A 25,147-nucleotide genomic window follows, 5' to 3' on the forward strand; every position below is an offset into this window, starting at 1 on the left:
GCCACCAGGGGACAGCCCAGCAGCAGGCCCGCTTTGTGGGCTTCAGCTCTGTAAGGTACAGTTCCGGCGAGGCAGAAAAGGAAAGACGACCTCAACAGAAGTAGGTTACCTTTATTCAGGCAAGGAGGGGCGACAGTCGGCCTAATGACCAGGCTGAGCGCCGAAAGGGATCAGGGAGGCTTCATACTTATAGGGAGGTTTGTGGAAGCGATAAGGGAAACGTCAATCAGGCGGGATATTTTGAGTATTCTTTTGTTGAGATGACACTTGTAGTTGGGCAGGGGGTGATAAGTCTTCTGGGCGGGTGTAGGGGGTGGTAGGTTTCCGGACAGGGGGTGATAAGTCCCAGATAGATGCAACTGGCCTGGAGCATCAGGATGGAACTAAAGTTATGCTCTGTTTTCTCCGAAGTTAGATGATTCAGCAAGGGGCCTTTGAGACTGTTGTTCTCTTTTCTAGGCCCAAAAGACTCCTTCAAGCTCCCAATGTGGCTTTTTTTTTTTTTTTAAGCTCTGGGGATCTGAGCTTCTGGGGAAACTTTTGTTCCTCTACCTCCTGTCCCTACCATCCCGAGTCACCTTCATCCCCCGAGTCCTCATCCTTCCTGGGGTGGCTAGGAAGCTGTCGCCCATTCCTCCAGGCTCTGGATGAGGCTGCAGACCTCATCCAGGAGGTCTGTCCCCCACCTGGGGCTGCGTGTTTGGCTCTGATGTGGCACACACGGGTGACGAACTGGCTTCAGGCTGCGGAGCCCTGGCCCGAAGGTTCATTTCTCTCTGTGTCCAGCTCCACTGAGATTGGCTTAAGTATGTCCACGTGGGGCTTCAGGAGCCACAAAACACCGCTCTAAAACTTGCGGGGTTGCATACTGTAATTCTGGAATGATCACTGTAGAATCGGGGATGAGCGATCCAGTGGGTGGGATGGGAGGTACCTCTAGCCTGGGAGGTAAGGAGTTTAGGTTTAGGTTTAAGGTTTAGTTTAGGTTTAAGCCCGGCTTCTCTGGGCTTTGGTTTCCCCGTGGGTAGAATGACCTGAGGTCCTTGGTGACTCTGGCCATAGCAGCCCGAGGCCCCAAGGGCAGGCCAGGCTGCAGGACTTGGAGGTGTAACCCCAGGAAGGACTCAGGGCAAGGGTTCCAGCCCCAGCTCAGCGCCTGGGTCTCTCCTGTACCGGGAAGGCACTGTCCCCGGCCATCTGAGGCCCCGCTGTGGCAGTGGACCCGGCCCTCCGGATTGGAACGCCCTGGGAAAGGCACAGCTCAGAAAGGCTACAGGATGATTTGAGCAGGGAGTTTGTAGGACAGATGGAAAGGGCCTCCCAGCTTCTGAAATGTGAATAACTATGAGTCTGAGTAGACTCCGGGAGTCCGTGATGGACAGGGAGGCCTGGCGTGCCGCAGTCCATGGGGTCGCAAAGAGTCGGACACGACTGAGTGACTGAACTGACTGATGAGTCTGAGACCCCCTGGAAGCACAGGTGCGTCAGGTCAGGACTGACCAAGGTCAGGGCGAGCTCTGGGAGGTGGGTGCTAAGAGCGACGTGAGGCAGGAGAGGCGGTGTGGAAGGGCACCCCCTCCGCAGCGCCTGGCGCTCCCTCCCTGCACTGGGGCAGCAATGCTCCTTTCCCCAGCTTGTCGGAAGGGTAAAGGACGAGTAACCTCCCAGACTCGCTGCCCACACCCCGAAGGCAGAGGAAACCTCTGTTCTTCCCCAGGTTTCCCAGCCTGGCTGGGGTAACCACCCTGTATCCGGGGCCTGGCAGGCACTTGAGGTCTTCTGGAAAGCACAGGGCTGACGTTCTGCCACTGCCCCTCCAAATGTCAGCCCGCGCTGGGCACCTTCCACACGCACGGCCCTGGGCGCCTGTTCATAGGCGCTGAGGTTCTCTGCTAACACAGGGCCTGGGCTTCCCTGGAATCCAGGTCTTCCCTGATGGAGGCTTCCAAACAAGATACTCCTCCAGGCTCTGCCTTTCAGCTGCAGATGTGACCCTGGGCAAGTCACTTCCCTTTGCTTGGCCTCAGTTTTCCCATCTGCCAAGTGGGAATAACGATCCTAGCTTCAACTGCTGGAGACTCCCAGGGTTGCCCCCAGGGGGCATGACCATTTCCTGACAGCCCTTCTCAAGGACAGTATCCTTTCTTGGTTTCCTTCTAGGAAGCAGTTAGAATGAAGCCATGCTGACTGTCCCTGTGGGGTCTTCCTCATCCCTCCTTTATTCCTGCCCAAAGCAGTCCCCGTGAAGAGAAAAGGAGCTCGGGGGATTTTTGTTTGTTTTGCCTTTGTGTGTGTGTGTGTGTGTGTGTGTTTGGGAAGGGGGTTTGCTGTGCCCGCTCCATCCCTTATGTTTATTTGATGTATTTTTCTTTTTGCCTTTTGCCCACCCTTCCTCCCCAGGAGCGACTGCTGTGGCTCATAGACCTGATGGAGGTACCGTCCTTCTCGCCGAGTGGGGCTGTGGGACTCCTTTAGCTGGGGTGGAAGCAGGGGGCCGTGACCCTTCCCCTCACCCCTGTGCGCCTACACCCAGCCCCGCGGGGAGACCAGGTTCTTCTTGGTGCTGTCTCTCCTGTTTGCCGGTCCATCAGGCTTTCCAGGCTCTGCAGTGAGAATGCCCTCAGTTCAAACCCCAGCTCTGCCAGTTCCTTGCTGTGTGACCTCAGGAAATGGTTTTGCCTCTCTGAGCTCAGTTTTATAAGATGAGGGTGACCGTTCTCTGCTGTGGAACTGTCAAGAGACCTCTTGGCCTTTGCCTGTGCCACACAGTCTGTCTGTCTGGAATGTTCTTTCCACTTCATACGGCGTGGCTGTCTCTTGTGTGTGCTTCAGCCCTTAGCTCACATGCCTCCTCTTCCAAGCAGACTTCCCTGATCTTCTCAAGGAGGGTGACTTTGAGTCTCTGGACCCTTCAGCCCCCTGGGCTTCCTGCTATTATGGCTCCTGTGTCATTATAATTTAATAATATGTACCAGCCTGGTCAGTTACCCCCCTTGACCATGGGGTGCTTGAGGGCACAATTGTGTCTGGAGTCACCATTGATTCCCTAATGCTCTGCATAGAGCCTGGTCCATATTAGTAATTTGGGCCTTTCTTAATAATATTGGTAGTAGGCATATGTCAAGAGTCTCCGTGGCACGGTGATAATGCTTTCCAAGTGTATCTTCTTTGATCCTCTCGGTAACTAGATGTGGCGAGTACTACCATGATTTCCATTTTACAGAGAAGAAAACTGAGGCTCGGGGAGACGTGACTTGCTCGAGATTGCTCAGCTAGCGGATGGTGGAGTCTGGATTCCAACCCAGCCTGCTTACCTCCGAGCTGGTGCTGTTAACACTGCACTCTGGTTGTGACTCTTCCCTGAAGGAGCTCAACCAGATCCTTGTTAAGCATCATCTATCTATCAATCTATCCATCCATCTATCTATTTCTACTCTCTTGCTCCTTATCTTCCTTTTGTTCTGTTAGCAAATTTCGATTGAGTGATTGCTACACGCTGTGTACAGTTTCAGGTGCTGGGAAGACACTGGTGATCAACAGAGAAATCCTTTCCATTACGGGATTTAGATAGAGCAGGAGTGATAGACTAAACCAGATAAAGAACTGAAGTACACAGTATGTTAAGTGGTGAAAAGTGCTAAGGAGAAAATAGGAAACAGGAAAGGGCCATGGTCAGGAAGTGACACCCGAGTAGGACCTGGAAGAGGTAAGGAAGCTGGTCCAGCCCGCAGCTGGGGAAAGAGCATTTCCAGTAGAGGGAACAGCAGGTGCAAAGGCTTTGAGGTGGTGCCTGGAGTGTCTGAGCAAAGTCCGGGAAGCCGCGAGGCTGGAGCAGTGAGGGGAAGGGCAGTGGCGGGTTAGTGCTGCGGACTTGGAGCTTGTGTCTGAGTGAGATGGGAGCTGTTGGCAAGTCGGAACAGGGGCCAACACGATCTGATTGGTCTGCCTTAGTTGTATCTGGATGCCGCTGGTGGTTGAGAGTGGACGAGTGTGGGTTTGAACCAAAAACAGGTTCATTCCCAGGCAGCTTCTGGGGAGGTTGTGCAGCCCGAGCTGCTAAGACACATGATAACAGGCTCTGCAGGGGTCAGCTCTTCCTGCTGCCTGGTCAACCCTGGCCTCAGTGTCTCTTGGGAACCCCCTCCCTCCACACACACAGAGCAGGTCTCAGGCTAGACGCCCCACGCTGCCTGCATGCGGAGCCACAGGACAGACACCTGGAAGCCCCTCTGTGTGGGAATGCAGGGCACTAGACCCATCCTGGAAGTCAGGAGCCCACACCCCTTCCTCTGCCCTGTCCCTACCATGCACCATGCCGGCGCCCTCGGGAAAGCCCCTCACCCACCACCGGCCTGTCTTCCCATCTGTATAACCCAGGCAGGCTCCCAAGCCTCCTCCAACCCTGAGAGTCCTCTCTGTCGAGAGATTCTAGAAAATATTCCAGGGGAAGCACAGCAGGGAATGGCCGCCCTGTGTTCCCACTACTTTTCTGTTTCTGAACAAGGGTTGCATCATTCCTCCTAAGGAACCTCTTCCTAAGGGGTCGAAATGATCCTCACTTATTCCCTGCTAAGTGCCTGGCCCTAAGTCCACAACACCACCATGTATGAGTGAGCTTTTGCTGCAGAAATGCTGAGAAACAACCCCCACAATCTAGATGGACATCAACTCAAAACATTTCTTACTCACGTACAAAAATTCTTTCCCCCGGGGAGCACACGTGTTTTTCACGTCTCCATTAAAATGCCCACCCTGTTGCTTTAAACTCTTCCTGAGTGTTTTCTTCGGCACACAAAGAGAGCTGGTGGGGTCCACCGGCAGGGACCTCAGCTTTCTCCTGTCTGTGCCCCAAGTGCCAGCCCAGGGCCTGGGACAAGGTGGAGGCCAAGGAAATGTGAAGCAGAAACTGGAATGAAACCTCATTCCCTGGTGACTCAGGATCATCTCCCTTTCCAGCCTGCTGAACAGTTACCTCCTCCGTCATAGGAAACTGTCCTCTGCTCTGGTGCTCAGACGGGCAGGGTGGCAGGCCGCTGGCGCTTGTGGCCCAGATGCCCCAAACGGATGCCCCGGTTGGAGCCAGTTCCCATGTAGCCCAGAGTCCCTGGGTCGTGCTGCACGGGTTATCCATCCCAGGTTCAACATGGCTCATTCTGCAGCCGTTTTCCCTCAAACCAGACACAATCGATCAGAGGAAATCAGATGCAGCCTCCCGCTTCAACAAATTGTGTTTAGTTTCCATTTGTCTAATAGAGAGTCAGCCCTGGGAGTTTTCTGCCGCCTCCAGACAGAATCATCACCCTCCCATAAAGATGTCGGCCAGGAGAGCTTTGTAAAAGAAGAAAGGGCTGCCTGACATTTCTTGAATTCCTCATCTGGTGCAGGCAGGCCTGAGGCAGAGGGGTTTAAATGCATAGGCTCTGGAATCTCACAAGCCAGGGTTGACTCTCCCAACTGGTAGCCGTGTCACCTTGGGCAAGTGACTTAAGCTTTTGAAGCCTCAGTTTCTGCATCTGTACAATGGGCTAATAAGAACAGCCATCTGTGGGTTGCTGTGGAGATCAAGTGAGATCCAGGGTGAGCTTACTGGTATGGAATACTTGGGAGTCGGTTCTGTTGATACTCTAAAGGCCAGCAGGGACTTCCCTAGTGGTCCAGGGGCTAAGACTTCAAGCTCCCAATGCAGCAGTCGTGGGTTTGACTCCTGGTCAGGGAACTAGATGCCGCATTGCTGCAACTAAGAGTTTGCATACTGCAAGTCAAGATCCCACATGCCTCAACTAAGACCCAGCTCAGCGAAAGAAAAGAAGGAAGGAAATTAAGGCTGGCAAAGGGCACTGCAGAGGACTGCAGAGGAAAAGGGGTTGAGAGGCCAAGGCCAACGTTGTGCCCACCGGGTAGATGTCATTGAGGTCGGGGTGCAGTGTAACTTGCCCTGCTGAGGGCCTTAACCAGAGCCCTTTTCCTCCTGGATTTGCCCTCCAGGCCCCTCATGTGTCTAGAAAGGGGCTCTCCAGTCTTGTCAAAAGATGCTTGGGGTGGGGTTGCTGCCTCTTAAGGCCATTGCCGTCTTCCCTGCAATCAGGCCAGAAGGGGGTGTGGGTGTGGCTGTCAGCACCCGGTAGCGCCAGCCTCTTCCCCTTGGCCTCCATGCCTTCCTGCTCATCCGGGGCCAGAGGAGGATGGGCAAGCTCCGGTCTGTTTCGGGTGCCTCCTGCTGCAGAGACCCCTGACTGTCAAAGCACCTCTTCCCAGAAAGAGGGAGCAAGTGGTGAGAGGCTGACATCCCACCTACTGCATCGGCCTCTGGCCCAGCCTGGTTGGGTTAGCTCCTCTGCTAGGCAGGCCCCACCCTAGTGGGGGAGCAGGAGGGAGCCCATCGATGGAGCCCAGTCACTCTGTTGCTCCTTATTTGTATGATATCAACTTTAAAAATATTCACAGCCTAGAAGTTGAGAGTTGTGTTTTATTTGGTGGACAGAACTGAGGTCATAGCATCTCAGAAAACTCAAGTGGCTGCTCCAAAGAGGCAAGGGCTAGAGAAGCCAGGATATATAGGAGTTTTTGCAACAAAAATCAGGTAGTCAGACCCTCAAGAGATTACTGTTCGTTAAAGAAAACCAGGTATTTCAAGGAATTTGATGCTTTTCTGTACATGAGAAGATGCAAGAGTCTGGGCTCACTGAAATCATTCCTTTGATATGCACCTCAGCTATCTGGGGCCAGTATCCTGTATTTTCTCATGCTGAGTTCCCTCAGGGCTCACAGCTCTAATGTGATGGCTTGATGGCCGCAGCATCCTCTGTTTACTGCTATGGCAGCAATGTTTTCATTCACACAGGTACGCTGTCTGTAGCCCCTATCCAAGGAAGCTGCCCCGGGCACAGACAGGGACACGGTGAGGCTGGAATTAGTCTTTTCCCTTGAGTAGAACATCCCATTCCCTTCTGAGAGGCCTCAGCAATGCCCCTTACCTCCCCAGAACCATGGATTCACCAGAGGGTGTTAGTAACCCTCAGAGTGGGTGCAGCTTTGCCTCAGCTGTGTCTGAAATAAGGACCCCTCCTCCAAGCCGGTGCATTGAGGAGCATCCTCCCCTGTGTGTGGGGACTAGGGGTGCTGGGAGCTGCTTCCAGAAAATAGAACCAAGTCCATGGAGGTCAGAGCCTGCTGAAACATGGCCAGTCCCTGCTCCCCTCGGAGCTGATTGTTTTCCCAGCTACCACCTAGGAGTGCTAGACTAAACACTGATTTAGGACTGGTGGGTGGTGGTTCACCTTTTCTGTGCCATGGACCCCTCTGGCAGGCTGGCAAAGCCCTGGGGACCTTTCTCAGAGTAACAGTTTTAAATGTTTAAAAAGAATACATGTAGAATGACAAAGGAAACATCATAAAATGCTGTTTTCAAAGATGGGAAGAAATATTGAAAGGTGTGCTTTTTTCTTAGCACGCCCCATAACAAGGTCTGATGGCAGGTCGGTAACAGCTCTCATTATGAGGCCGTGATGAGCATAAATGGGACTTTGCGGCATCTGCAATGTGATACGAAAGAGCTGTGACAGTGTCCGGGCGTTGCTGATTCCACAAGGCTGTGTTGCCTCCACTCATAATGGAAGGAGATGCTACATTTCAGTTAGAGGTTAATGAAAATAAAGGATGCAGGGTTTTCCCCCAGCCAAGTTCGCCGGCCTCTGACTCCTTCCTGAAGCCCTGCTTTCCAATGCCTGTCCTGAGCACTCTTCTGGCCCTGACCTGGAGATTCTGGCTCACGCCCTCTGTCCGCTGGATGACGTCCTTTTCCTAAGAGCGCTGGGAGGGAGGTGGAAAGGGGGAGAAGGAAGCATGGGCTCTGCAGGGATGAGGGACCTCCTCTTCTCAGCAGACTTTGTGCACTGGCTGCCCTGGGGCCCTTCTGCTTCTGTGCTTCGGTGGCTGAACACGGTAGCAGGAGTGGGCCCGCTGCTCAAAGACCCCGTGCCGGTTCCACGGCCTCAGCCTGGTCGGTGAGCGCGGGCTCCCAGCCCTCTGTGAGTGCGGGGATCGTTCCTCTGCCTGTCCTGCCTTCTGCCCTCCCGTCCGGCATCCAGACTTCTACCCAAGCCTGTGCTCCGAGAGGCTGGGGGCTGCTCGATTGATCAGTCTCCACCAGCACGGCCAGTGCCCCGGCGTCCACCCCTCGATCCTTTTGGATCCCCAGACCTGTCCCCATCACTCTGGGCAGCAGCCCCCCCCCCCGCCCCCCAAGAACGCCAGGACTCTCCTGCCCCCCCACTGCCCACACCGTGGCTGGGCTGACAAGCTCCTCTTCTCCAGCTCCGGCCGGGCCACCGCCTCTGGCTTTTCCTCCTCTTCCTCCCCTTGTCTTCCTCTTCTTGGTTTTTTCTTCCCGGTCTCCTCCCTTCTCTTGTCCCCTCCGATGCTCACTTCCCCTTCTCTAGTCTCTCTCCCACGGCCCTCTTCCGCTCAGCAGCCCCCCACTGCAACCTTCCAGAAGCCTCTGTGACTCCCTGCCTCAGTAGAGAGGAGGGTACTCTCTGCCTTGGGCCTCCGGTGCATTTGGCAGGGCTTGGGGGGCAGAGGTGTGGGGTGCCTGTTGTCCAGACTTCAGAGTAAAGAAGCCAGAAGAACAAAGAGCTGAAAATAGCACCTTTATGTAAGAGCCCACCCCTTGTAATGAGAGGGGGGTAGCCCGGAAAATGGGCTGAGGGGGGAGGGGAAAGAGAAGGGCGGGGGGCGGGGAGCAGAGAGCCTCCTTCTGCTGGGGTGGTGCCGGGGCCACCCAAGGCCTTTTGGGTCTCCGTTTCCAGAACCATGAGTCCATCTGGCAGAGGCCAGCTCGGGTGATGGCCCCTTATGATTTCATTCCATTTTTGCCCCACAGTACCCCCAAACCAGACCCTGGGATATCTAGAACCCTGATTGGGCCAACTCAGACCAAAAAAGAAAGATAAAAGAGTTCTCTCTGAAAGGGACAGGATTTCCTGAACCACCACAAATTTTAGGAGGAAGGGGATGAGGGAGCCACTGCCGCAGGTCCTGAGGGCATCCTGGCTCTTGTGGGAAGTCATCTGGATGACAGACTCAGACCTTGAATAGGGTTCAGCTTTCTGCTCTGTCCTTGCTGTGTGGCCTTGGGCAAGTGGCCTTCCATCTCTGAGCCTCAGTCACCTCAGCTGTAGAACTGATGAAAAAGGGTCCCACCTGGCAGGATTAATTGAACTGCCAGATCTAAACCCTCAGCTAGTCTCTGGCCTCTGTGGGTGCAGGAGGAGCCCCCCCTCCCGCCCCCGCCAGCAGCTGGGGCTGAGAGGGGGATGGGAAGGAGGCCAAGACGCTCCGGCTCCTACGTGAGCTCTGACCTTGATCCTCTTCTCGAAGCCTGTCCCGGAAGCGTTGCTGCTGACGCATCCCCCGAGTTCTTAGCCTGCTGTCTGCAGCTATTTCAGACGCACAAGGAACATGGCTCGGGGACTCGGAGCTCCTGAGCGTCTGGATTCGGCAGATGGAGTCTGGCAGGGCTGGGCTCCAAGCCGTCTGCCATTTGCTCCACTTCAGGCCTTTCTCCCAGGCTGGACGTCTGTCCCTACTCCACACTCACCCTCCCACCCGTCCATCCCTGCCTTCCGTTTGGCTCCAGGATGCCATTAATAGCAGGGAGTGACTGAGGTCAGCGGCCAGCCATGGCTGTGTTCTCTCTTGTTTCAGAGAGGGTCCTCCTCCTGGAGGCCCTTGGTTCCTATAGCATCCAATTCTGGGGTTCTGGTAAGGTTGCATGGGCTCTGGGGTCACCCCAATGTGGGTTAGAAACCTAATCTGCTGTAGAATAGTTCTGTTGCCTTGGATAAGTCACTGCTGTCTCTGAGCTTAAGTGTAAAAGTTGTGAGCCAGGACAATCAGAGTGCCTACCTTAGAGGATCATAAGGATAATCAGTGAGACCATGTAAATAAAATGCCCAGCAGGGGTCTAGCATGCAGCAAGGCCCTCCACAGTTTGGAGTCCTCCCATGCCCTTTGTAAGAGGAAGTCACACCCTCCTGTGGTGCTGGGCAAAGATGTGCTTGTGTTATGAGACTCTGGGTCTTTCCTTGCCCCCTCCCTTTGGCCCTATCACAACACCAGCTTCCATCAGTGATTCCAGATAAGAGTTTGTGGACAGCTCCTGTGTGCATGGCCCTCTGGTAGGTGTTGGGAACACGGTGACCTGCTCATCTTTTATCCCCATGAACTTTCCTCATAAGTCAAGGCTGCCTGTTAAATGCTTGGTTGATCAACTAAATGCATGTTCAAAGCTCCTGATACCAGAACAGGACAGAATCCCATATCTTTGGTCCAACCGTGGACTGTCATCTAAGCCCCCAAGGTGTCTGCAGGCTGAGTTTTGGGGGCAGGTGGCAGTAGCTAGCTACATTTCAGGTAACGGAGGCCCCTCTGCCCTGTCAGAGACCTGGGCAGTGTCTCTGACCTCCTTGGGGCCTCCTGCTGAGGCCAGGGCAGTGACTGCCCTGTCTTGGGAAGTCATTGCGTGTAACCTGCCTTGCCATTCACCTTCACCCTAGACAGCTTGTTGTTGCCCAGGCGATTGACTCCTGGGAGCACTGGACACACGACAGTCTGGGGGAAGGGGGTGTATCGGAGGACCACTGTTTCTTTCCATCGACGTGTTCACCTAGGCCAGGGCATGTTGGACAGCCATTCAGTTCCCGGGGCAGATTTATAAGATCCCAGGTTCCCGGTGTGACAGTTGCCTCCCTTCACATACTGTGCCGGGCTCTGTTTGAGTATTTTTCGGGTGTTAATGCATCAGCTCCTTGAGGGAGGGACTGCTATTTCCCCATTTTACAGATGAGGAAACTGAGGCACAGAGCAGTCCAGTGGGTTGAGTGGCAGAGTTGGGAGTGATCTCAGAGAAACCAGAACTGGCGCCTCTGATCAAGGTGGGAAGGAGCCGCCTTCCTCTCCCCAAGGGTCCCCCCGTCCTCGTATCACCAAGGCCGTCAGGAACATCTTCCTGTGGAGCGGTGTGTGAGAGATCAGGGTGGGGAGCGCAGGAGATGTCAGGATGTTTGCACAAGCCTCAGCTTTGCTGGTAAAAAGCAGTTGACCTGGCCTGACACTGCCCCAGAGGCGTCACAAGACCAGATGAGGCGCCCTGGTGAGAAAGGCTCATGGCTGGGAGGACAGAGCATCTTGTTGGCTGGTGGGTTCCCATGGTGCCTGCCCAGAATACTCAAGGCTTCAGGAGGCTTATTTGAGACGGGGATTGGTACGGAGTGACCTGGCAGCCTCTGCTCTGGGGGTATGGAGTCAGGGGGCTCCTCCCATCCCCCCACACCTTCACTCTCATCATGCCTTCACCTTCATTCAAACCATCATCACTGCTCTCCGTGACCTACTGTAGCAGCCTGGCTCAATTCTCTGTCTACTCAGGCCTCCTCCCCATGACAGCAAGAGTTATTGATTAATTCATTCACCCATCGATTCATTCATGGATTAATTAATTTGCTCAGTAAATAGTTACCAAGCAGTCACTGTCCTGAATACTGCAGATACAGTAGGGCCCAGGTGGTCACAAGTCCTGCCTTTGAGGAGTTATCCTAGTAGGAAGAGTCACAATGAGCAAATTAGTAGTACCCCACCAGGTGGTGATAAATCTTACACAGAAAAATGAAGCAGGGTCAAGGGTTACACAGAGGTGTCGGGGGTGGAGGGGGTGCTGTTTGTAACAGGTCTGGTCAAAGAAAGCCTCACCAAAGTCTAAAATGAGGAAATGAGCCAGGAGTGCTATACGCAGGCAGAGCAGTGAGTGCAAAGGCCCTGAGGCAGGAACCGTCCCATCCTGCAGCAAGAGCAGCAAGAAAGGGCCCAGAATTCATTGTGCCCAGTGAATGCAGAGTTTGGAATTTCCTCCACTTAAGATGGAAAGAGCCTGGAGGGTTATGAGCTGGCGTGAGACATCATCTGACTTCAAGATTACATCCTGGCTGCTGGGTAGGAACAGTGATCTGTGCAAAGGAGAAAAATAAAGCAGGGCAGGGGTGAAGGTTGTGGTTTTAGTTGGGGTTGTCAGAGTAGATCTTTTTGAGGAGGTGATATTTGAGTAAGGTCTTGAAGGAGGTGAACAGACAGGGCTCACTTTGTGGATAGTTCTGGGGAAGAATGTTCCAGACAGAAGGAAGAGCCAGTATAAAAGCCCTGACATGCCGGCACAGCTCCAGTGTGACTCGAAGGGAAGTGAGCAAAGGGGATCCTCTTAGAAGGCAGACCTGACTACATCTCCATGGCAACCCACTGTCCCCAGGCTTAGGTCTAAGCAGCTCTTGACTGCTGTAGAACTGCTGAAGATTCTCAAGCATCCTCTATCCTCCCAGCTTTATGCACACCCCTCCCTCTGAAACACCCATCATTCTTTCCTTTGCCCAGCTTTAACCCGTGCTCCCTCCTCCAGGAAGACTTCCTGGATGACTCTTCCTTAGCTGCATTATATAACTGTGCTTCCTCACCCCGTGCAGCCTCCTCCTGGCTTATTTGTGTCGACCCCACTGTCTCTAGGGCTTCCCAGGTGGGGCAACGGTAAAGAATCTGCCTGCCAATGCGGGAGATACAAGAGACTCGAGTTTGATCCCTGAATTGGGAAGATCCCCTGGAGTAGGACACAGCAACCCACTCCAGTCTTCTTGCCTGGAAAATTCCACGGGCAGAGGAGCCTGGCGAGTTACAGTCCCGGGGGTCACAAAGAGTTGTACACGACTGAGCCGCTGAGTGTGCACACTGTCTCTGAGCTACTGAAGGCAGGGGAGGTGTGTTACTTCCTCTGAGTCCCCAGGCCCTCAGTCAGGAGCACTGAGACTGCTCAGTATTAATCCCTGAACTTGAGACTTGAGCTGGGTGGTGGTCAGGGAAGCCTGTTGCCATCCTGGGCCCTGTGGGGTGGATAGAAGTGACTGCAGAGCCCTCAGGAGCCCCCTCAGGAGTTTAAAGAAGAGCTCTGCTCAACCTCCTGGTGTGGGGTATCTAGCCATGGCCTCACGGCAGCTCAGTATCACTTGAGGAAGCTTTAGGCATCTGGTAAGTTAGGAAAAGAAGGAAGAAATGAGCATCTTTGCAAAACAAGCGCCACTGAAACCATAACCCTTTCCCCGTCCCCTAGGATATATCATTAAAACTCTTAAAATTAAAAAAGAGAGAGAGGGACTTCCCTGGTGGTCCAGTGGTTAAGAATCTGCCTTCTGGTGTAGGCAACACAGGTTCAATCCCTGTTCAGGAAACTAAAATGTCACATGCCTGCCAGGGAGCAACTAGAAAGAAGTCTGGGCACAACAATGAAAGATCCCGCAAGCGACAGCTAAGACCCCGTGCAGCCAGAATGAACGGTAACTAATTAAAAAAAGAGAGCTAGAGATCTTCCCCATCCGCCCCTCATTTGCCATTTTCACACCTCCCTGGGGGTTCTGTCAGGAATCATGGAGACAGAACCCTCGGGTTGAGGAGCCGAGCCTGTTGAGCATGGGCCGAGCTTCAGGGGTTGCCAGTCAAGGCCAGAGCCCACCGCGCAACCTTTCCACGTAGTTCCGGGGAGGCCTGGAAAGTCTCCAAGAAATTGAACTCCTTGAAATTGATTTCAAAATGCATGGCAGGAAAATCAACATTCGTTTTACCATGTAAGTTCCCACGGAGTGGGGCACATGAGGAAACATGGAAGCCCCACAAAGCTGTCTTAGGGCCGGCAGAGTTCTGTGTCCTAGAGAGCAAAGTGGTCTTCCCCTCTCAATGTGTGTTTGCTCACGAGGCTTCCTTCTCTGCTCTAGAACACTCTGGACCTGGAAGAGACCGGGGAGGCCGTCCAGGGCAATGTGAACACCCTCTCAGACGTTTCTCTGGTGAGACACCTCTCTGGAAAGACCCTTTGATTGTGTTTTGCCCCTTCTGGGTCTGCCTGAGGCCCCTGGGGGCTGGCTCCCTGGTGAGACCACCAGGAGGGGACTGAGGCCCTCAGCGAAGAGCTCTCAGCTAGATCCAGGGCTTTGAGGCAGGGCGGTCAGGCTGCTTGACTGTTTGCTGAGTTGGTGTTCCTTTTGATACGTTATCTGAACGTTATCATAGCAAGGACTGAAGCATGAAGTGTGTGACGAGAGCTCCTCCAGGAGGCCCGATGACTGCGCTGGGAGAGGGGGAGAAACGTGACCTCACGCCCATGCGCACTCAGCAGCAGTCCGGGCAGTCTCGCTTTGTGATCCAACCCACGTGGCTTTCAAATGGCCTGGGCTCTGAAGCCAGACTGCCCGGGTCCAAATCCCACCCTGTGCCGCTGACTGTGTGACTTTGGGCAAGTTTCTCAACTTCTCTGTGCCTCGGTTTTCCCATCTGTAAAATGGGGTGTAATAATAGTGTACCACCCCATAAGCCTGTGACAAGGGGCAAATCAGTTAATCTAAGTAAAGCGTTGGGGACAGTGCCTGCCTGGCCATCAGAGCCATGCCAATGTTGCATGCTGGCATAGGGAGGGGGCACAGTGACGACACAATCTGCTGCTCACCAAGCACCTGCTGGATCTCAGGCCCCTTGCTAGTGCAACACACGCGCTACTCCTCACCTCCCCACGGCTCTGCTGAGTAGGTCGTTTCCTCCATGGCCCCGAGGTGCACTCAGAGAAGTGCTGTGCCCTGCCCGGGACCACCCAGCACCCTGGCCTACCTCTGTCCACCTTCTACCCATCCTCTCCCATCAGTCCTGTCACACCTCCTGTCACACCCCCAGGCTCCAGGAGCCTGTCACACCTCCAGGCTCCAGGAGCCATGATAATCCCCTAAAGAGAAAAGCCAAAGAAAACAGAAAAGCTTTTCTGTTTTCATCTCTGCATCCCACCTCTAATTAAGTCCCGTTCCCCGTGACAAGCCCTGGCTGACGCCAAGAAGTTCAGTTCCCGAAGGTAACGATGCCATCCCCAGAGACACCCGCCGGGATCCTGATGCTTATCAGCTGCTCAGATGCTAGGAGAAGTTTTCCACTCGGGTGTTGCATTATTCAGAGCAGCGTGGCCAGGAGCTGATAGAGCAAGGACGGAATTCCAGCCGGGGCCCGGTGCACCAGGGCTCACGGGTCTCGCCTCTAACGGCCGCAATGGGCTCTGACTCCTTCTACTCCTGTTGGGTCTTCTGGCAGGATGATGTCAAGTTCACCTCCAAGGGGCTGCCTAGCTACAAGCCACCGCCTCCCCCGCCCCCTCTCACCCAAGGCCACGACCACCTCCTCATCCAGCCGAGGAAGCCGGGCAGAGAGGACCTCCAGCCGCCTTCCTCCGCATCTTCCCACTCGGGCATCGTCTTCTCGGCTCCGCGGAACTGCAGTCCGCCAGCAGGCACTGCTCCTGTGCCGGAGGCCCCCGCAGCACAGGACTCACCCTCCTCCCCCCTCTATGCCTCCATCTCCCTGGCCAACCCGGGCTCCAAGAGGCCGCTGGACACCCACCTGGCCCTGGTCAACCAGCACCCCATCGGCCCCTTCCCGCGGGTCCAGTCACCCCCGCACCTGAAAAGCTCCCCCGCAGAGGCCACGCTGGCCGGCGGTGGCCTTCCCCCACCCTGCCCCTCCGGCCGCCCGGACCAGGCGGGCACGAACCAGCATTTTGTCCTGGTGGAGGTGCACCGCCCGGACAGCGAGCCGGACGTGAATGAAGTGAGGGCGCTGCCCCAGACACGCAGTGAGTACCGCAGGCCCCGCTGGGCTGGGCTCCGGGGGGCTGCTGCATCCCCTTAGGGGTGCCCCACTGGGGGATTGATCTGCCCATTGACACAGCTCAGGTGGGACCAGGTACTCACCCAGTGGGAGGCCTTTGAACCCAGTCCTTCCCCACTGAGGGTCAGGGGAGCTGGGGAACGGGCTCCCGAGCCCGCCCCGAGGGGCTTTGGAGGCAGAGGCTGGGATGTGAGTCCCAGCTGTCGCTGGCTGGCTGACTGTGGACGGGCTGCTGGGCCGTCCCCTGGGGGCCGGAGGTAACAGCAGCAGTTCTGCCAGCTGGCTGTGAGGGTGGGATTTCTCCTCTAGGACCCCCAGAGCTGGTCACCCTGCACCCACCTACCAGTCTCCCCAAGAAGACTGAGCCTGTTCAGGGCAGGGGTGGCTTTTGTGATCTCTGTCCCCCAGAGCTGATGCCTAGGGACAAGTGGACATTGAAATTGCCACCTCTGGACCCCTGGAGGTCTCCTGACTTGGGGCTGCAGGGTCAGAGCGCAGGGTCCACCTTCCAGACACCTGGGAGGCCAGCCCGGGGCTGTAGCCCTGAGGTTTTCAGAGGCTGTCCAACCAGGGAGGTGGCGGGAAGGCAGAGCTGGTTACCACCCTGTAAGCTGAGCCCACCGCGAGGCCTGCGTCCCCTCCCTCCTGGTCGTGAGGTAGGTTCGTTTTGTGGGATTCTGCTGCCATCTCGTGGCTAAGGTGACACGTCGGACCGCCGTGGCCAAGGAGGGTGGGTGGGAAGTTTACTGGTGCCTGTGGTCTGCAAGTAGGGGATGGGCTGGGATGCAGAAGGCGGGGTCCCCGCATTCAGTAGCTCCCTGAGGAAAGGCTGCTAAGGCAGGATGTGGTGAGGGAAACCCGAGCTGTCAGAGAGACGGCTCTGGGCCGGACGCACATGATAATAAAGCTGACGGGTGTCTAGCACTCTCCGTGAGCCAAGAACACTGCTCTTGGGAACTTCCCTGTGTCAGTAACTCACCCAGTTCTCTCAACAGCTCTGTGATGCCGGCACTGTTATCACCCCCATTTTACAGACGAAAGAGGCTGAGACACAGTACTTGTGGAGCCAGGCAGGCTAGCATAAGCCTGTTCACCCCATACGTCGTGTTTGTTAGTATTTATGATAGTCCATGGGATAGGCATCGTTGCCCCTGGGTTGGAGCCAGAACATGGGGGTTCAGAGAGGCTGTGTAGCTCACCCAGGATTGCACAGCTGGTCAGAGGGGATTCAGACCCCACCTGCCAGACTCCAGAGTGTCTCAAACTCAGGGGCCAAGCTGTTACATACCTAGTGGAGTGGCTTGGGTTTGACTGTTGCACCAGAGGGCATGTGCTCACCCCTTAGTTCAGGCCAGGTGGAGTCAGCAAGGGCACAGACCAGACATGGCAGACCTTCCTTTTTTTTTTTTTCTTCAGACCTTCCTTTCTTTTCCCAAGAAGCTTAGAATTCCATTTTTATGTGAAATCTAATTTGAATGTGTTGGTCCATCATTAAATATTGACAACACTAAGAGTTAAAACAAACAAACAAACCCATATCTGTGGGCTGGATTTGCCTCTTGACCTGTTTTTTAAATACCATCTTGCCAGAGGCTGTCAAGGCAGACATCCTAGAAGTGGCAGTCTTGGGGCCAGACCCAGTTGGAAGGGCAGGTCTAAGCAGGTGGCGGGTGGCAGGGAGTCTCTGCCCAGGGACTCCCCCACCCAGCCTTCTAGCCTGCCCCTCAGCTCCTGCAGGAAGCCCTTACTGACCCCAGCTCTACACACCCCCTCTTCTCCTGTTCCCACCCCCAGCCGCCTCCACGCTCTCCCAGCTCTCAGACAGCGGGCAGACGCTGAGCGAGGACAGCGGCGTGGACGCCGGCGAGGCAGAGGCCAGCGCCCCAGGCCGAGGCAGACAGACTGCGTCCACCAAGAGCAGGAGTAGCAAGGAGACGCCTCGGAATGAGAGGACCCCCGAGGGGGCCACCAAACCTGTAAGTGAGATGGGGGGTGTGCAGAAGGCAGGCGGGGGGAAGTCTGGCTGGGGGTGAACAACAGGAAGTCCTGACCAGGGTTCAGCTTGACAAGTGACCACAGGGAGGTACTGAGCTCCCCCGTCACTGGGCGGATGCGGGTGTCCGGAGAGACCTCCGTGTTCAGAGTCTGAAGGCCGTCCCTTTGCCACTGAGACAGACATGCCAGGTGCTGAAGGTTGTTCTCATGGGTCATTGAGCTCCCTTCCAGCGTAGGGGGGTATAAGGCATTCAGGCCGGATTCAAGTCCTGATGCCACCTCCAGCAGCCTTGGGACAGCTGCTTAACCTCCCCAGCCTCAGAATTAGACAAGCTGGGAGCACCAAGTGCTCAGCGCTAACACACGGCAGGCTCCCCGCAAAGGGCTGGAGTCTGCACCCTGCTGACCCAAGGGCCTGTCGTGGCCAGGCCAGCCCCCGGGCCAGGCCCACCCACCAAGAAGGCCTGCCACTAATTTCCTTCCTCATACCCGCAGCCCGGGCTCTTGGAGCCCACGTCCACCCTCATCCGCGTGAAGAAAAGTGCGGCCACCCTGGGCATCGCCATCGAGGGTGGTGCCAACACCCGCCAGCCCCTGCCTAGGATCGTCACGATTCAGGTACACCCCCAGGGATCTGCTTGATCATCGCTCCCTACCCCTGAGGGTCCCTCTCTCAGCATCTCCAGGGGTCTGCCATGCCCACAGGCAGCCCCAGGCTCATAGCACCTTGGCTCTCCCCGAGCCTCGGTTTTCCTCATCAGGGCCGTGGACACACAGATCGTGGCTCCCCGGGTGGCAGTGGTGGGCAGTCAAGGCCGGCCCTGGGGTGTCCCCGGTGCCCATGCCCTGCGTCTCACTCCTGCAGCGAGGCGGCTCAGCCCACAACTGCGGGCAGCTCAAGGTGGGGCACGTGATCCTGGAAGTGAACGGGCTGACGCTTCGGGGCAAGGAGCACCGGGAGGCCGCGCGCATCATCGCGGAGGCCTTCAAGACCAAGGAGCGAGACTACATCGACTTTCTGGTCACCGAGTTCAACGTGCTGCTCTAGGGGCCGAGGCCCGAGGGCCTCCCACCGCTGCCCAGCCCCCGGCCCTGGTCCCTCCTCCCTGCTGGCACTATTGAGCTCCTTCGGGGGCTGGAGCTGCATGGCCAGGGAAACAGGAAGACATCCCCCCCCTCCACTCTGCACTGGCCCATTGGACCAGAACCGGGAGAAGAGAGCTGGGCGAGGCAAACAGAAGGTCAAGTCAGGGTCTGAGGCAATGCCTGGTATACAGTAGGTGCTCAATACAAGCGTGAAACCTCAGGATAGGGGAGAACGAAAGGGGAAGGGCGGAGCACCTGTGTCTTCACCTGAAGCCTCCCAGGGCCTGTAACTCTTGAGCTGAGTGCTCCCTGGCCAGCTAGGACTTGGCCTATCCCCAGATGCCGGAGTCTTTGTCTGGAATGAAGTCACAGAATTCGTGGACACGGCCCCCAACCTGGGGGGCATCTTGCGGGACCTTCAGTGCCACAAATAAGCATCGAGCACCCCCATTCACACCCATGTTCCTCCTAGCTCCTCACCCCCCATGATATTTATTATTTATTTCCATCCCACACCGCTGGGGATCGCAAGACCCCAGCTTCCCACAGCACCCCCCAGCCTATCCCAGAGGCCTTGCAGGTGACCAGAGACGTCAACGTATTTATATACAGAGCTTATGACTTTAATTTTTCAATAAAGAGATCTGAACAGGATTAGGATCCAGCGTGCTATGTGGCCTGTCTGTATGGCTGGGCTTGATGTGGAGAGAGGGGTGGGTAGGACAGACGGAGGCACCCAGGACATCACATCTTCCCTGGCCTCCCACGGCTCCACTTGGGTCACACAAAGGGTGTTGCAGGGGCACTGGAGTGACACCCACGTCTTGGAACACCTTCCCTGAAGGTTATAGATAACATCTGTAGATAAAAATGCACAGGTATATATAGGTTTTAATAAAGCTGTACCCCTGAAACTTATATTAGAGTATTTAAAATACACAGGTATGTTATGAGACAGAATGCACAATGGGCATGAATGTTTTAAAACACAGAGAGGAGGCTTCCCTGGTGGCTCAGTGGTAAAGAATCTGCCCACCAATGCAGGAGACTAAGGGTTCGATCCCTGGTCCAGGAAGTTGCCATGTGCCTCAGAGCAACTAAGCATGTGAGCCACAACTATTGAGCTTGAGCTCTAGAACCCAGGACCCGCAACCACTGAGCCCTTGCAGCCTAAAGCCCACGCTCCACAATAAGAGAGACCGCCACGAAGAGCAGCCACCGCTGGCTGAAACTACAGAAAAGCCTGCGCAGCAGTAAAGACCCAGTGCAACCAAAAATACCTAAATAAATAAAATCGTAAACACATGCACACATACAGAGGTGGTCTATCTTAGGGTGGATCCCAGAAACTGGCTCTGAGACGAGGATGTGTGTGCAGGTGATTCACCGAAGCAGTGTGCAGGGAGGCTGGGAAAGCAGCGGGTGAATCAGGAGCGAAGGTGAGGAACGCAAGCAGGATGTGATTTCAGGTGGAGTCCTGGGAGGACAGCTGCAGCCTGATCCCACGGGGGACACTGGAGTGTAAGTTCCACTTAGAGTTGTCTCCGCTCAGGGCAAGGGGACAGGGCCTTCAAGTTGTCAGTCTTTAGACTGACAGGGTCTGGGGACAGGGAAGAGGCGGTGACTTCCCAGTTGCTTCCTACCTGTGTGCACGAAGCTGGTGCAGGAGCCAAAGGCAGTGGGTATTAGAAGCAAAAACCCGTGAAGGGGGCAGAGGGGAGGGGCCATACTACCAGCCCTGGTGCCCACTTCCTCCATCCCCAGGCTTTCTCTGCAGAAAGAAGAGTTTGAAAAGTCCTGCTTTGTCCAGCCGTGTCCACGGATCTGCCAGAAATGGGTTGGGGGCAGTTGATTCCACAGACTTTTATCAGATCTTGCTCTTAGCTGCTCGTGTCCCCTCCCCAGCTTAAGGAGATCACCTGAGGCCAGAGCCCTGGCTTCCACTTGACCTCTGAAGCCGCCAGTATTCCCCCAAACCCCAGCCCTTCCCGTGGGACTCTGTATGCCCCTCTCCAGTCCTGGTACCCTTGCAAGAAGGGCTTTGTCAGGCCCCAGATCTCCTGGCATCAAATTCCACATCCTGTGTGGTCTCGGGTAGGTGATTTCACCTTTCTGAACCGGAGTTCCTAGTCTAGAAAATGGGTGTGGTAGGCTGAGTAACGGCTCCCAGAGATTCCTGTTACATGTGAACGTTACTTTCTGTGGCAAAGAGAGATGTGCTTATTTAGGGCATTTAAATGGAGAGGTTATCCTCGATCGTCTGGGTGGGCCCCATGTAATCAGAAGGGTCCTTGTAAGAGAGGGGCAGAGGGAGATTTGACATAGGAGAGGAAAGGTGTTGTGATGCTGGAAGCAGAGGTTGCAGTGATGAAGTTTGAAGATGGAGGAAGGGACCATGAGCCCAGGAATACAGGTGGCCGTTTAGAAACTGAAAAAAGGCAAAGAAATGGATTCTCCCTGAGAGCCTGCTGAAGAAACCTGCCCTGCCGACACCCTGACTTTAGTAAGGTGAGACTAATTTTGGACTTATGACCTCTCTTTGGAAGAACAAGTTAGTGTCGTTTTAGCTTTTTATTTTATTTTTTGGGGGCAAGCTGCATTGCATGCAGGATCTCATTTCACTGATCAAACCCACACCCCTTGCAGTGGAAGCGTGGAATTGCAACCACTAGATCTCCAGGGAAGACCTGGTGTTGTCTTAAACCATGAACTGGTGGTAATTTGTTACAACAGCCACAGGAAATAAATACAATGGGGATACTGCTGCTCGCTTCTGATGGAGCCTGGGATGCTGTGTGTGGGCTCAGAGTACCAGGCTGAGTCTGCCCCAAGGAGATGATTGCAGTCAGAATGATGGTGAAGGAGGAGCCCTCTGACCTTATAAACCACATCTTTTCAAGGCCCAAGTCCTTGTGGAAATATTCTGAATCCAGAGGTTTTTGTCTGTTATCTACTTGCGGTATGAATTTCAGGCCAGTTATTGGCCTGCTCTACGAACTCCAGGACAGGTCATGACCTCTTGTATCTTGAAGTAGCCATCTCCCCACTCAGTCCAACCCCAGGGGTCTGGGAACTCCTGGCAACTGCTGCCTGCTGTCCCAAATTTGTTCTCTGAAAAAGAACAAGAAAAAGTTTCTGGAACTGTTGGTTCTGAAATTCCTGGGTCTGACTCCGGGACTGTAGGCCATTGGCTGTGAGGGTTCCCCTCCCAGTGGAATTTTAAGCTTACAAATATACCTCTGTAAGTGGGCTTAGAAAGGCCAAGTTACTGCTCAAAGTTGCATAGCTAGTGAGTGGTAGCGGACAAATTTGGACCCACGGCTACCTGAGGTTCACCATGTGAAGCTCCAAGATAATAAGCAGATGTCCTGTTGCCTTTGAAGGGACCCAAAACAGTGGGCTAAGGCAGCTTGGACATTGGGAGGGTGGGGGGCCAGAGGTCCACCTGGCCACATATATGTCTATGGCCCTAATGTCTTTATGCATAATGTCAGAGCTGGGGGAAGGAGGAAGAGGGAAGGTACAGCTAGACAATTTCAGGATCTGCTGCTAGATGAAGGAGAAGGCAGGAAGTTTGAGACTGGGCCTGCCCAAGCAAGTGCCAAGCTGGCCTTCGAATCACTTGGCGCCCTCTCTGCTTGGGAGAAAGCAGGCTGAGGGATGGAGCCGCCCACTGTGAGGGTCATGAGGACAGAGAACAAGGCGCACGTCAGACAGTCCAGACCTCAGAGTCTGACATTTGGACTCAGCTTCTATTTCCGCCCTTCCTGGCTGTGTGAGCTTGGGCAGATCACTTAACTTCTCTGAGCCTCATATTTCTTTTTTTTCCCATCACCATATTTGTTTATTTTTAAATTGAATGTTGTGTCAGTTTCAGGTATACAGCAAAGTGCTTCAGTTATGTAAGTACAAACACACACACACACACACACCCTTTTTCAGATTCTTTCCACTATAGGTTATTACAAGATCTTGAATATAGTTTAGCAGGTCCTTGTTGTTTATCTATTTATCTGTTGGGCTCCCCAGGTGGCACTAAAGGTAAAGAATACACCTGCCAATGCAGGAGACGTAAGAGACGCAAGTCGGATCCCTGGGTTGGGAAGATCCCCTGGAGGAGGGTACAGCAACCCACTCCAGTATCCTTGCCTGGAAAATCCCATGGACAGAGGAGCCTGGCAGGCTATAGTCCATGGGGCCTCAAAGAATCAGACACAACTGAAGCAATTCAGCACGCAGTGTGTATCTGCTAACCCCAAACTCCTAATTTATCTCTCTCCTGCTTTCCCCTTTGGTAACCTAAGTTTGTTTTCAGTGTCCATGAGTCTATTTCTATTTTGTAAATAAGTTCTTTCTTTTATATTACACATATAATTAGCATTGTAATTTTTTCATCTTTAAATCGGGAGTATAATACTAACCTAACTTGTGAGCTATTGTAAGGAGTAGCTAAAAGGTTTGCTCCTGGCACAGAGTAAACCTTCAGTGCATAGAAGCTGTTACTACAATTACCATTAGATAAGCGTGTAGGGGGGTCACAGAACCTGGGGAATGGGAGGAGCTTTCCACCAAAAGGAAAGAGAACTGGGCTGTCACACAGCTGGATACCAGACCTTGGGCAGATCGCTTCCTGTCTCAGGGCCTGTTACAAGCCCTTCCCCCTGTGAAATAGGATTGGTCGAGGAGCCCTTTAAACTAGTGTCACTGATTTATTTCTTATAAGCCTGGTGCGATGTTTATTCATTTACTCCCTTCAGCAACCGTGTGAGGTGAGAGTTAAGAATCCCGTTTACCTGAAGTTCAGTGGCAGCGAGCGGCAGAACTGGGGCGAGAACCTAGGCCAGTTTGACACCTTACACTGTCATCCTTCCCGGGGCACTCTCACTGAACAATGGATTACTTCTGTCTCGTTCTCACTGCAGGACCTTAGGCAAGTTCCCATCTCTGCCCAGGCCTGCGTTTGCCGGCTTGTCTAAAAGATGCTTTCGAGTAGAATACACTTGAGGGGTAGTGATAATACCTACTTACCTTATAGGAAAGGATCGGACACAGGAAGAGTTTACAACCGTGCCTGACACATAAGGGCTCTAGAAAAGTTTATTATCGTTACTGTCGTGTTTATTATTCGTTTCCGCCATCAAAGTTGATGGATTCCTCCTCACTGTGGCTCTGTGAAACCCTTCACAAACGTCTTAACTCCAGGCGCCTCAGTCTCCCATCTGCGGCTGGGCGGGTTTCAGAAGAACACGCAATCTCCCAGATTTGAGATTTTCAGTCCTGGAGCCTGGAGTTTACGTCCAAACCACTTGGGGCGGGACATAGGCTGCCACCTCTCAGCGATTGGTGGAACTTTCAGAGACCCCGCCTCCCGGGGCCGAGCCCGGGCCGTCATAGGCCGGTCTCGAGATTATGCAAAACATCGCCGCTCCGCCCCGCGCCCGGATTGGAGGCCTTTGTTTGCCGCTCAAGTCCAGGAAACAACCCGCGCGCCGCGGCAGCCGGCAGGTGAGACCCGGGGAGGGGCTCGCGGTGGGTCTAGGGCGGGTCCTGGCCCCTTGCCGGGTCTCAGTTTCTCCATCGGGGGAATGGGGAGGAACAGTGGACAGCGTCGGTGGGCTCCGATCTACAGGGACCGCGCAGCTTTCGGCCTCTCCCACGTGGAAATCCCTGCTCTCGGGAAGGAGACCGATCGCCGCTCCGGGAATGGGAGGGAGCTCTGGATGGGCTATGGGATTCGAGTCCAAACCCCGCCGGCCTCGGGGTTTGAACAGGTTCCACCCTCTGACCTCAGTTTCCACCTCCGCGCAATGGGGGCGTTGGCTTTTTCTCTGCCTCTCTCTTCAGCTAGGGCTGGTCCCAGGGAGGGGAGGGGTCCCCAGGGAATCTGGGGGTGGACCTTGGCTGGGTTTATGGCTGTGTTTGGGTTGGAGGTGTGGCCCGGGTAGCTGTGGTTACTCGGGAGGTGGGACTTCTCTGCCCTGGGATTTGTGTGATATTCGCTCACCCGGCAACAACCTGCGCAGCCTGACAACCCCGAGCCGCGTGCCCTCCCGGGACAACTAACGCAAGTTTCTTTTCCTCTTTTTGGCAGGGGTAGGGAGGTAGAGCAAGGCCCAGCGTGAGGGTGGGCCACCGTGACAGTGGTGGGATCTGCAGCGGACTGCAGGCATAAGGCCAGCCTCTCTTGTTACGAAGGTAGGGACACTGAGGCCCAAAGAGGAGCTGAGACTTGCCCAAGGGCGCGCAGCGGGGAGGACGCACAGCTAGCTTCTTCCCTGTGTGATGGGTCTGGCCCAAGCAGAGCCGGAGCCTTCTTACTGCGCCACCTTGGACA

At 54.7% G+C, this 25,147-nt stretch overlaps 2 protein-coding genes across 5 annotated transcripts in view; both read left to right on the forward strand.

The window, feature by feature from the left end:
* Positions 1-19,469, forward strand: part of WHRN (whirlin) — an 89,030-nt gene extending 69,561 nt beyond the window's left edge. Inside the window, exons 8-13 of one of the 2 annotated variants that reach the window (XM_043870617.1) lie at positions 2,401-2,433; positions 13,806-13,877; positions 15,160-15,697; positions 17,527-17,708; positions 18,223-18,345; positions 18,593-19,463. In XM_043870617.1, coding sequence (XP_043726552.1) covers positions 2,401-2,433; positions 13,806-13,877; positions 15,160-15,697; positions 17,527-17,708; positions 18,223-18,345; positions 18,593-18,775 — 1,131 coding nt within the window. In that variant the 3' untranslated portion in view covers positions 18,776-19,463. Of the gene's footprint in view, positions 1-2,400; positions 2,434-13,805; positions 13,878-15,159; positions 15,698-17,526; positions 17,709-18,222; positions 18,346-18,592 lie in introns of both variants that reach the window. The other variant, XM_043870619.1, reaches the window with a different exon arrangement.
* Positions 19,470-24,280: 4,811 nt separating this feature from the next.
* The window catches only part of AKNA (AT-hook transcription factor), a 57,349-nt gene continuing 56,482 nt past the window's right edge, over positions 24,281-25,147 (forward strand). The window contains exon 1 of one of the 3 annotated variants that reach the window (XM_043870595.1): positions 24,281-24,318. The gene's annotated coding sequence lies outside the window, so the exon portion shown is untranslated. Of the gene's footprint in view, positions 24,319-24,791; positions 24,878-24,909; positions 25,009-25,147 lie in introns of those variants that run through there. The other 2 variants (XM_043870594.1, XM_043870593.1) reach the window with 2 other exon arrangements.

The sequence above is a fragment of the Cervus elaphus genome, chromosome 16, assembly GCF_910594005.1.
Source record: "Cervus elaphus chromosome 16, mCerEla1.1, whole genome shotgun sequence".
Lineage (NCBI taxonomy): Eukaryota > Metazoa > Chordata > Mammalia > Artiodactyla > Cervidae > Cervus > Cervus elaphus.